Source organism: Peromyscus leucopus, chromosome X, assembly GCF_004664715.2.
Source record: "Peromyscus leucopus breed LL Stock chromosome X, UCI_PerLeu_2.1, whole genome shotgun sequence".
NCBI classification, from domain to species: Eukaryota; Metazoa; Chordata; class Mammalia; order Rodentia; family Cricetidae; genus Peromyscus; species Peromyscus leucopus.
In genome coordinates this window covers 64,027,783-64,041,031 of record NC_051083.1, presented here as the reverse complement: position 1 = coordinate 64,041,031, position 13,249 = coordinate 64,027,783, and the positions used below count along the sequence as shown (strand labels likewise).

The window sequence follows — 13,249 nt, the reverse complement described above, 5'->3', positions numbered from 1 at the left end:
TCATTAGGCTTTCTTCTATAAACAAAGACCACCTGCCCAAGGATGACATCATCCACAGTAGGATGGTCATTTCCACATCAACCATTATTCAGGAACATGCCCTGAAAACTTGCCCATAGAGCATTCTAATGGAGGCAAGTCCTCAATTGAGGTTCCCTTTACCTAGATGACTAGTTTGTGTCAAGTTGACAAAAATCTAACCAGCACAAGTCTTTTGTATAAATATATATTTATATGTAAGTGTTACAGCTCAGAAGGGAAAGGTATCTTGGCAGTTTGAAGCCATGGAATACTTACAGCTCTGAAGGGAAAGGTATGTTGGGTAGTCAGAGGCCAAGAAATACCTGTAACTCTGAAGGAAAAGGTATTCTGGCATTTGGAGGCCAAGGAATACCTACAGTTTGGAAGGGAAAAGTATCCCAACATAAGGGTTACAGCTCTGTTCTGGCAGGGGAATGTTTCCCCAGCAAAGTTTTACAGTCCTTTTTCTTAGGAACAGAGCTTTCCAGGGTGAAGATTTTTCAGGGTAGGGATTGGTAGGATCTCAATTCCTAAGTTTGAGACAAGCTCAGAAATTTGTTGGATTTCATGCTCAGGGACTAGTTAGATTTCAAGTCCTGAGTTGGTTAATGGCAAGGTGTGTTTCCTTGGCTCTGGTCTCAGTATATTTGAGAGAAGTATATCTAGGTCATATGTTCTGTTTTTAGAATTTTCAGAAGCTGCCATACTGGTTTCCATAGTGGCTGCATCACTTCACATTCCCAACAGTGAATACAGGTTCCTCTTTTTCTACATCCTTAGCAGCATGTGTTATCAGTAGTTTTCTTTTTTTTTTTTTTTTTTGGTTTTTTGAGACAGGGTTTCTCTGTGTAGCTTTGCGCCTTTCCTGGAACTCACTTGGTAGCCCAGGCTGGCCTCGAACTCACAGAGATCCACCTGGCTCTGCCTCCCGAGTGCTGGGATTAAAGGCGTGCGCCACCACCGCCCGGCAGTAGTTTTCTTTATGTTAGCCATTTTACTGGGTAATGTGAAATCTAAAAACAGTTTTTCCAGGTTGACTAAGGATTTTTGAATTCTCAAATGTCAGCCATTTGTGTTTAATATTTTGAAAACTATCTTCTTTCTGTTAGCCATTTTAATGATTAGAAGATGGTTTTCTTCTGGTGCCTAAATTTTGCAGCTCTTTATAGAGCATGACTAGTTGGCAGAGATTTTCTCACATTCTGTGGATTCTCATTTCACTATGTTTTTTTCCTTCCGTGCAGAAACTTTTAATTTCATGTAGTCTTATTTGGCAGTTCTTGAAGTTTTTTTTCTGTACTATTAGAGTTCTTTTAAGAAAGTTATTACCCATGCCTATATCTTGAAGTATTTTTCTGTTCTAGCAGTTTCAAAGATCTAGGTCTTATATTAAGGCTTTTGATTCATTTTGAATTTTTTAATGCAGAATAAAAGATAAATTTACCTTATTCTTCCTGGTATCAAGTTTTTCTGGCACATTTCTGAAAGAGTCTGTCTGTTTAACAAAATGTGCATCACTAATATTTTGGTCCAAAATTAGATGGATGAAGGCTGGAGAGATAGCCCAGCAGTTAAGAGGGGTTTACTGTTGGGTTTGGTTTGGTTTCCAGCATCCACATCAGGTGGCTCACAACTTCCTGTAACTCCATAGAGGATCTGACACCTCTTCTGACATCCATGACCTCCTGAACAAATGTGCACATGAACTCACTTGGGCACATACACATAAATTGTTAAAAATCTTGATCTTTATTTAGCTGCATGGGTTTATTTCTGTGTTCTGTTTTGTTACTCTGCATTGGTTTGTTTTGTAATACTTCTATTTATTCTCTTTGTCACTATATTTCTGTATTGTAACTTGAGGTCAGATATTACGATACCTCAAGCATTATTCCTTCTGCTTGTGGTAATTTTGGCTGTTTCAGGTCATTTATATTTGCATATAAATTTTAGGATCTTTCCTTCAGTTCTGTGAAGAATGTAGTTGTAGTTTTGATAGGGATTATGTTAAATTATAAGCTTCTTTTGCTGATAGAGCTATTTTTACAATATTAATTCTGCTAATATGAGCATGGAAGGTCTTTTGAAACTGTTGTAAAGTTTTCAGTTTTGGGATCTTTCACCTCTTTAGTTTTGCTTATGCCTAGTTATTTTAGTTTTGAGGGTTTTTTTGTAGCTATTGTAAATGGAATATTTTTCTAATTTATTTTAGTGAATTTCTTATTTCTGTATAGAAATACTACTATGTAAGACGAATTGCTAAATGGTCTTATTTATTAATAAAAAAAACCCGGAGCCATATATTGGGATAAAAACTGAGAGATCAGGAACACAGAAAGAAGCCAGCCACGTTCTTACCTCTAGAAATCCTCAGCCGAAAAGAAGGCTACTTCCTGTATATTCACGCCTATATCCTTTCTGTCCCTGCCACCTCTCTTCGCCCAGCTACATCACTTCCTGTCTGTCTGTACAGACCTCCAGATCTCCATGTTTAACTAGCACTGAGAATAAAGGTGTGTACTGCCATGCCTGGCTCTGTTCTCAGTGTAGCCTTAAACTCACAGAGATCTGGATGAATCTCTGCCTCCCGAATGCTAGGATTAAAGGCGTGTACTACCATTGCCTGACTTCTATGTTTAATATAGTGGCCAACTTTTTCTTCTGATCTTCAAATAAACTTCATTGGGGTAGACAAATAAAATATCACCATACTACTAGTTTTTTAAATGTTGATTTTGTCAGCTTTGAGAGTTTTTCTGATGCAGTATTTGCGATTTTTTTTAAAGATTGGATCATGTCTGAAAATAGAGTTCATGTGACTTATTTTCTATCTTTTGTCTTAGTATTCTACCTAAGTGCTATATTTAATAAGAGTGGAGAAAGTGGGCACTCTTTGATGTGACTTATTTCCTATTTTTTTGTCTTAGTGTTCTAAGTACTATATTTAATAAGAGTGGAGAAGGTGGGCACTCTTGTCTCATTTCAGTTTTTAGAGGCAATATCTTTGGGTTTTCCACATTTCATATAATTTTTGGCTATAGTTTTATTCATATATAGCCTTATATATGTCAAAAGATGTTACTTTTTTGCTGGGTGGTGGTAGTGCACGCCTTTAATCCCAGCACTTGGGAGGCAGAGCCAGGCATTTCGAGGCCAGCCTGGGCTACAGAGTGAATTCCAGGAAAGGCGCAAAGCTACACAGAGAACCCCAACTCCCTTTTTTTTTTAGTTTCTTGATGGCTTTTATCAGGAAGGAATATTGAACTTTGTCGGTTGTCTTCTGATCTATTAAGATGATAATGAAATTTGTTTTAAGTCAAGTTCTGTGTTCTATTATATTACATTTATTAATTTGATTTTGTTGAGCCACATTAGCATTCCTGGGATGAAATCAACATGGTTATTGTTTTAATCAGAGTTCTCTTGAGGAGAACTGATAGAATGAGTATGTATCAAAGTGGGATTTATTAGAATGCCTTACAGTTTGTGTGGTCTGGCCACTCCAATAATGAATGGTTGTCTCTGGATTGAAAGACCAAGAATCTGAGAGTTGTTCAGTCCAGAAGGCTGGGTGTCACAGCTGGTCTTCAATCTCATTAGAATCCTGAAAAAGTAGGTTCTAATAGCAAAAGAATGCTTCAGCAACAGGATGGGTGGACTTGAATAGCTAGAGTAATGGCAAGCAGGCAAAAAGCAAAAACTTTCTTCCACATCCTTTTATGTAGGCTGTCACCAAAGTGTGGCTCAGATATACGATAGGTCTTCTCAACTAAGTCATCCAATCAGAAAATTCTTCACACCTGTGATTCCAGATGGAGTTAACAACCAAGATTAGCCATCACACTTACGATGTATGATCTTTCTGATGTGTACTTGAATTTGGCTTTGAACTATGTTTTTGTGTCTATGCTCATAAAGGAAATTTGTCTATAGCTTCATTTTTTTTGTCCATATCCAGTTTTGGTATGGAGGTAATACTTTTTTCATAGAATATATTTGGTAGTCTTCCTTCTCTTTTTATTTTATGGGACAGTTTTTGAAGTATTTGCATTAGCTCCTCCTTAAAAATGGGAAACATTCAGTGAATCCTACTGGGGAGACCTTCATTACAATTTACTGCTTCAGTCTTATTGACTTATCTTCTTGATTTATTTGAGTCCTTTTTTCCTTCAGTTAGTTTAACAAGATATTTGTCAACTTTGTTTACCTCTTAATAAAACCAACTCATAGTTTGAATGATTCTGTGTATTTTTTGTCTATTTAATTAACTTCTGCCCTAATCTTTCTTATTTCTTGTTATCTACTACATTTGAGTTTGGATTGTTCTTTTTCTAGGACCTTGAGGTATATCACTGGGTTGTTTATGTGAGACTATGCTTTTCTTTTAAAGCACTCCTAGCTGTAGACTTTCTGCTTAGAACTCCCTTAGCTATACCACAAAGTTCCAGATGAGTTGTACTATAGTTTTCATTTGACTCTATGAATGTCTTTTATTGTTTTCCTTGTTTTTTCAACATTCCACAATATTGATTCTAAAATACATTGTTTCATCTCCAAGTGTCTGAGTAGTTTCTGTACTGTTTCATAATGTTAATTTCTAGTCTTAGTCCTCTGTGTTCTGCTTAGATACAGGAAACTATTTCTTTTCTTTATAGTTGTTTAGTGGCCTTTTGCTTTGTGGCCTATAATGTGACCAATAATAGAGAAGGTTCTGTAGGCAGTAAATACCTGTTTACATACGGTTGATCTATGGTATGCTTTAGCTCTGAAGTTTGTTGTTCTGTTGTTTGGAAAACCTATCTAAAAATGAGAATGTAATAATACTGACTCTTATTAGTATATCGGGATCTATATGACTTTTTAATGCCTTTTAGTATTTGTTTAATGAAGTTGTGACTGCAACTTCATTATATATTCAATAGTTTTATATTCTTGATGAGTTGTTCTCTTTATCAGTATATAATGACTTTCTTTACCTTGTCTAAGAGTTTTGATTTGAGTCTACTTTATCAGATGGCAGAATAGCTCTTCTTTTTGGTTTCTGTTTTGTTTGTTGTTTCTGTTTTGTTTGGTTTCTGTTTTCTTTGTTTTTTTTTTTTTTTTGTTAGTGCTTTAAAAGAGCCTAGACAGGGTTCTTCTTTATAGCCCTGGCTGTTCTAGAAATTACTCTGTAGACCAAACTAGTCTCAAACTCAGAGATCCACCTTTCTCTGCCTCCTTAGTGCTGAGATTAAAGGCATGTGCCACCATTGCTCACCTAACTCTTCTTTTTTGGCTATTTTTTTTTTTTTTATGAGACAGGGTTTCTCTGTGTATCCCTGGCTTTCCTGGAACTCACTCTGTAGTTCAGGCTGGCTTTGAACTCAGAGATCCACCTGCCTCTGACTCTTGAGTGCTGGGATTAAAGATGTGCTTGGCTTTCTTTTTGGATTCTATTTGCTTAGTAGGTTAATTTTCATCCTTTGACTGTTAGTTTGTGGACATTCTTATGAGTGAGCTATGTGTTTTGGAGAAAGCAGATGATTGGATTTTGGATTTTTTTTTGTTTAATCTAGCTACCCAGACTGCATCTTTTAAATGATGGTTTAAAGCCATATGTCTTTAATACTATTATTGAGAGGGATTTGATATTTCCTGTGGATTCGCTGGTCATTGTTCCATTTAGTTTCAATTACAAGTAGTGTTTTCTTCTTATCTTACTACTCTTGGGTGTTTGCTGGTTTGTTGAACACATTATATTTCTTTCTAGGTCTCCTTTGTTCATTTATTCTTCCCATGAAATTACTTTTTCTCATGTTGTCATGGATGAGATTGTCTTTCTTCTTTCTCTGGATATCATATTCCTATTAAGTATTTTTTTTTTAGTAATGCTGGTTTGTTTGGTGTGAATTATCTTTGTGTTTTTTGAACTGTTTTAACTTTTCTATCTATTTTAAAAATAAGTTTTCAGAGTATAGCAGTCTTTGTTGGCAGTTATTTACTTTCAGGTCTTGGAACATCTCTTGTGCCATACTTTTGTGTTTTGAAGGTTGATAATGAGGTTTGATGTTATTCTGAAGTTTGTCTTAGATAAGTTAGCATTTCCCTCTTACTGCTTTTCATATTGATTCTTTGATTTGTATTTTAGATTTTGACTATGATATATATTGTAGAGAGGTCATATCTAGTCATGTCTGTTTGAATTTGTAAATGCCTGTTGTGTTTAGATGGCCATTTCCTTCTTTAGGATTAGGAAAATTTTCTATCATCATTTCATTGAAGAAATTGTGTATGCCCTTAGTCCTTATTTCAGCTTCTTCTACCTGGCAAATTCTTAGATTGTTCTCTTGAACTTATTCCAGAGTTCTTGGAAATTTTGGTCATTCTAATTAAAATGCATGTCTGTATATATTATTGTTTTGACCTTGTCCTCCATCCATGAAGTTTGTTCTTTTGCATGACCAAATCTATTGGAGATAGTTGCTGCTGTTTTGTTTTTATTTGACTGATGGATTGATCTTTATTTCCAACACTTCTAATTGTTCCTTTTCCAGAGTTTCAGTTTTCTTGCTGAACTTTTCCTCCATGTTTTAAAATGTGTCCTCTAAATTGCTAAGCACTTTATCCACTTTCTCATCTAGGTTCTGAGTAGATTTCTGTATTTCAGTCCTCTGTGTTGCCATTGAGCCTTTTGAATGTGTAACTGAAATCTCTTTCTGATGTTTGCTTTCTGGTACTGAGGAGTTAGGAGCTTCTGGTAGTGTCACAAGAAAACAAAGAAACACTCACACACACACACACACACACACACACACACACACACACACACACACACACACAAGCACACAGAGGTGGGGGACAGTTCTAAGAGCCTGTTCAGGCATATGTAAGCTAAAGCAAAACAACTATTATAGTATAAAAGTGTAGAATAAAAAATAAAAATAAGAATAAAATGAAATAGAAGATATTTATCATTCCTAGTCATCATGTGTGGCTTCTTTCTCTTCCTGGATTGTCTTCTGAAGTGGTCTCTATAGGTGGGGGAGGTGGGGAAGAATGCTAATCTCAGTAAAATTAGATTTTTATGTGTATATTAGACTTTTTCATAATTCCTCACATTGAGACCCCCTCACCTACTAGTTACAACTTTATTTATGGTGTTTTATAGATTGTTCTTTCTACTAATTGAACTTTCTGTGAATAAGGCTTTGAGGAAGTATGGAAGGCCCACCTACTTGTCACTGGTTGGCTTCTTCTGATAGCATCTCACTTTTTCTATTCCCCATGTAGCTTGCCCAAGCAGTGGGAAGGGTGGTGTCCTCTCAAGCTATTAACTCCAGGATGTGTGGGGAAACATATCTCAGCTTCAGACTCCAGGATGTATGGGGAAACATGTCTCAGCTTCAGACTCCTGTTTCTCACTTCTACATCTATCTCCCCAATCTGTGTTCCAATGGCCATATCTATAGTTATGTTCTAGTATATCCAAACCCTGGTTGTGTCTCTTTAGCCAAGTCCATCTCTCTGCAACTTTTTCTTCTTGTAGAATCCATGACCAGGAGGAAAGAGTCCCTACCTGGCAGTTAACTCTAACTAACTGTGGTCTGGCAGTATGATATAACTGGGCAGTGGTTGGTGTAAAAAAGCAATTTAAAAGAGAAGTGATGTTGAAGACAAAGGGGGTTTTAAAAACAAGGTTTTTAAAAAGAACAAATATAAACAAAGACAACCAGAGGAGATAGGATATGTAAAGAAAACCTATTTGGATATTTTAATGAGTAACATATGTAGCTAGAGTTTTCCTGCCTGGCCCACAGTCAGGACAAATCTTTGTCACCTGCCAGTCCCACAGCCGCTCAGACCCAACCAAGTAAACACAGAGACTTATATTGCTTACAAACTGTATGGCCGTGGCAGGCTTCTTGCTAACTGTTCTTATAGCTTAAATTAATCCATTTCCATAAATCTATACCTTGCCATGTGGCTCATGGCTTACTGGCATCTTCACATGCTGCTTGTCCTGGCAGCGGCTGGCAGTGACTCCCTCTGCCTTCCTGTTCTTTCTTTTCTCCTCTCTGTTAGTCCCACCTATACTTCCTGCCTAGCCATTTATTGACCAATCAGAGCAACCCACAGCAAACATAATTTATACCTTATCCACATTTTTGTCTTTGTTAGGCATGTCCTAACCATCTCTCAAACATTGACAATGGTTTTAATTTTATGTATGCTTTTGAACAAAAGAATACTCTTAGAATTTTAAGTATTCTCACTTTTTAATCTCTTCATAGAATACAGAGTCATTAAGAAATGCTACATGGCAGAGATGGGGAAAAGACAATTCAAGACAGTTACTAGATGCTTCAAAGGTAAGATTTAGCCAACATTTCTATATCTAGTAGAAAAAGTATGCAAGCCCATGGAACATTTCCCAATTTATGCTGCATATTTACTACATATTTTACATTTCCCCAATACTTTCCCTTTTCATGATTTTTTATAAATGCTGGCAGGAAGGTATGTTTCTACTAGGAATGCAGAAAGAAATCTTGATATTTTTCTACCACTGCAGAAATCTATCTGAATCCCTTGAGGTCAGTGCCAACTAGAGTAACATTTTCAGAAAGCTTTTTATAAATGTAATGGCAGCTTGTTGACACTAACATTTATCCTAATTTGTATCTGATACGTGGAATGTTGCCATTTTTCAAGTGTATAAAGTTCTTTTACCTTAGAAGATTTTCAGATAGCAGAATGCCAAGGGATTTTAAGGTTGTTAGAGCCGCTGGGATAAGTGATGCTCAGTTTAAATACTGATGAGGGTTATTTTTCATTGTTAATTTATGTGAAAGATATCTTTCATAATTTCCACTGCTTCAAAATAAAATATGTTAATTTCCATGATAGAAAAAGAACAGAAAGTTAGGAGACCATCTACATCCTGGGAACTCTATTTTTCCCTGTTTAGCAATTATTTGCAATTTAGGCACAAAGCATTGTTCTAATTTATTCAGAGACTGTATAAATAAATTTATTTCCCACTATTAAATTGAATCTTTAAGTAGAAAATATGTTCAATCTTCTCATTGTCCAAGATACCACTAAATTTGTTTATATTGCAGTCTTCTGCTTTGTTGAAGACCTCATTATCTTGTGTGATATTCACCAGAACCCTTGCTAAAACTTGTTGCTTAGCTTTTTAAAGGAAAAATGTCAGAAAAAGATGCTGTCAGAATAAAAATCACCTTTTGATGTTTTCCTCTTACAAAATGCTGTTAAGAGTGTTGATCTAAAAATCGATAACACATTCATGATAATTACTTTTTGTATTTCACTGGTAAGAATAAGAACGCACTTTTGCTTTTTATAATTCTATTTTCATACCTTGGCTATTTGTGTTTGTAAAGAACTGTGCTCTTGTTCATTAATTATTGATTATTATGAATACTGCAAAACAACATTAAGTCTATTTACTTCATTTGGTATTTTTAATCATGAAGACTTTCAGTATTAGAAAATCTAAATGTTAAGCCTAATTGTCATTATCTTGTTAACTCTTACATTTTCTCAAATGATTTTATTTAATCTTGTTAACTCTTGCATTTTCCCAAATGGTTTTACTTTATATAAGCTCTGACTGTAGTAACAACATTAAAGCCTTTGAGAAATTTATAGTAGGTTAGATTTTATGTAAGGCTGCTTGGGAGAGTATATGTAGCTTTTATTTTCTAAATGAATCCAGAAAGCATTGAAGCCTACCTTGCCTATATATGATACCATGGTATGTACCATAGGATATAAAAAGACCCAAAAAGTATTGTTCCTAATCTTAAGAAATTTACTGTGAAGTAAAAAAAACAAAAACATGTTTTATTAATTATAAAAATATGTATATAAGGAAAGCAAGTGAGATATAAATCTTTAACTATATTAGCCTTGCTTGCTTGATGCTTATAGCATTATAGTGAGTGGCAGTAAGGGAATTAGGATAAATTAAGTAAAACTATAATGTTATGTAAGTCACTTAAACTAATTTCAAAAACTATTTTAAAAAAGTAACTTGAGTATTTGTTATATTTAAGTATTCCTTGTATAAACTTAGCTATGTGTTAGTTCTGAAAGTGTTTTGCTTTACTATGCCAGAGTAGATGCAATGCCTTTGAATTTATTTTAGGAATAGTCATTAGATTAGATTAAGACATCTGAAATTCTGTAATAGCTAATAACAAGACTGCTTGGTATCATCTAGGCTCTCCAGGCATGGCCACTGATAGAAAAGAGAACATGTTGGCATGGGCATGCAGGAGGAGGACTCCACACAGACCCAAAAGAAGGGGTAAGATTGAATACCAAGCCTTTCTATGTTAACCTTAAAAATTAATTTTAAAAGGAATGAATGAAAAGTAACTGGAAATTCTTGGTGATTATTGTACTTGAGTAGAAGATATATCCTTAAGATTATCATATTCTAATACTTGTTGACTGGCTCACCTAATGATGCTTTCTAGTGCAAAAAACCCCACATAAATTGGTGAATATTATATAGATGAGATTTTCTTTGACTTATACCAATAATTCATGGTTGACTAAATTTGAAGATTATTCATTAACTTCAGTGTTCTATTGTGGTTGTTGTTATTGTTGCTTTGGTTTGTTGAGACAGAGTCTTGCTGACTCCCTTTTCTCACTTCTACATCTGTCTCCCCAATCTATGTTCCAATGGCCATATCTATAGTTATGTTCTAGTATATCCAAACCCTGGTTGTGTCTCTTTAGCCAAGTCCATCTCTCTGCAACTTTTTCTTCTTGTAGAATCCATGACCAGGAGGAAAGAGTCCCTACCTGGCAGCTAACTCTAACTGTGGTCTGGCAGTATGATATAACTGGGCAGTGGTTGGTGTAAAAAAGCAATTTAAAAGAGAAGTGATGTTGAAGACAAGGGGGGGTTTAAAAACAAGGATTTTAAAAAGAACAAATATAAACAAAGACAACCAGAGGAGATAGGATATGTAAAGTAAACCTATTTTGGCTTCGAACTTGCTGTTTCAATCTCTCAAGCACTGGTTTACAGGTATATGCCACATGCTTGTTCTAAATATTTTAGTTCTCTAAAGGAGAATTAACTGACATTGTTATATAACATAGCCTTATAAATAAGTAGGCAAATTAGGTTTAGCAATTATAATTTGTGTGTTAAGATCAATGTTTTGCCTAGATATACTTAGATCTTAGAATATCAGTTAGCTTCATGGTAAATCTTTTATCTACATGATCTAGCTCTTAATTGACATTTTAACACTATCATTGTTATTATCATATAGGCATGTTAAACAGTAGAGCCACCAAAATAAAATGTTTATTTGGACTATACTTTCACTAAGTGAGTGAAAATGTCACCATAGTACTGGTACATATTTCTCCATCTGGTCTTTTTCTTGGGGCTTGCCTTGACCTGTTCTCTCCCCCTCCTTTTTCTCCCTCCTCCCTGACTCTCTTTCCTCCTCTTTGTCTCTCCTCTTTTCCTTTTTCTCTCTCTCATTTTCTCATATAGACATATGGTATCTCTAAGTAGCAATGAGTTAAAGAGCAAAATATTATGCAAAAGTGCTCTATAAATTATAGGTGCTAAGTAAATAAGAGTTATTTAATTGATAATGGATAATTGGTAAGAAAACTTTCTTTTTTCTTGATGTCTAGTGTTGTTCTGTACTTTCGAGTAACCAAAGCACATTGTATTCATATTTCCATTTCTGTATATATCACTAGTCCTCATGGCTGATTTTTGGAATTAACACAGTATAATGTGTTAGAATTTTTAAAGTTTCAGCCAAGTAGTGATATTTGTTTATCCATGTGTTACTCTTTGGCATGATATTTGCCAGTTTTCAGGATCATCTGTCATTAAGGACTCTTAAGGATAGTTGCTAATAATGCTCTAACTATGACCAAAAATATGTTGATTAATAAAGGAGAAGTCAGCCACTTCTCTTAAACTGCAACTAAAGAATTTTATATATGTTGTATTATTTAAATGGTGAACATATTTTCTCATCTAATGATAAAATTTTGATATTGGTACATTTAAAAATGACACAGGATAAATTTTAAGACAATTTCTTTTCAGATGAAATAGAACAAAGCAATCATAATCATAATATTTTATATTGTTCGTCACAGCTTTTCTTCTCTTGTTATCGTTGTCTAACTTGGTCTTTGTTGGCTAAATGGAATCATAAAGTAATAGGGCTTCGTGGTCAAATGGAACAGAAAAAGAGACATAGTATATAGTTATTGTAGAGAGCCTGAGCTCTAGAGCAACGCTGGATTTGAATCCAGGCTCCATCTATTTCCTAATGGAATGACCTTAGACAAATTCCTAAAACTCTGGATGCTTCAGGTTCTTCTGTAAAATAGAGTTAATAAACATACTAGAAGGAATTTAAATGAGGTAATTCTACTCACCATGTTAAAGTTCTCAAATAGTGATCAGCATATAGGAGGTGCTCAGTAAATATTAAGTATTGTTACAGTATGAAATTGTAAGGCCTTCCTCAATGACAGTGCATTCATTTATAAAGAATGCGTCTGGTCCAATAAGATGGCTCAGCATATAAAGTTGCCTGCTGTCAAGGCTGACATCCCCTGTGTTGTTCTTTGGCCTTTGTGTGTGCACATGCACACACACACACACACACACACACACACACACACACACACACACTCACTGTAATAAGAAACTTAATTTTAAAAAGCTAATGTTATGTACTTGCTTTGTGCCAAACTTTATGCTACATATGGGAGATATAGTACTTAAGACAAAGTCCCTGCTATCTAAAATTTAACTGTTGAGATGACAAAATATATAAAACATTAGATAGAATATTTACTAGCATAACAAATGATAGATTTGAACTAACTGAAACATATACAGCTTGATTTTTTATTCCTTTCCATATGTATATTCTTTAAAAATAGTGCCATTAACAATTACCATTTCAGAGTATATTTAAATGGTCTGTTTATCTCATGTGGCTGTCATAAAGGGTTTGTGGAAAAGGCATGGTAGTTTCAATGTTTGAAAATTCTGCTTTTTAAAATAGATGAATTGTTTGTTTTAGAATAGAATATTGAGATTTTAAATGATTAAAACATTGTGGGTAGAATAGAGTGCCCCCTCAGGTGAGGCTTCAGAGTAAATGAACAGATTGTAATAGATAGATATAACATCATCAAATCAAACATAGGTATG

General features: G+C 34.8%; 1 protein-coding gene across 1 annotated transcript in view; it reads left to right on the top strand.

The window, feature by feature from the left end:
• Positions 1-13,249, top strand: part of Abcb7 (ATP binding cassette subfamily B member 7) — a 143,978-nt gene that overhangs the window by 62,863 nt on the left and 67,866 nt on the right. The window contains exons 2-3 of the mRNA XM_028891978.2: positions 8,292-8,369; positions 10,250-10,336. Of these exons, the coding sequence (XP_028747811.1) occupies positions 8,292-8,369; positions 10,250-10,336 (165 nt within the window). The remainder of the gene's footprint in view (positions 1-8,291; positions 8,370-10,249; positions 10,337-13,249) is intronic.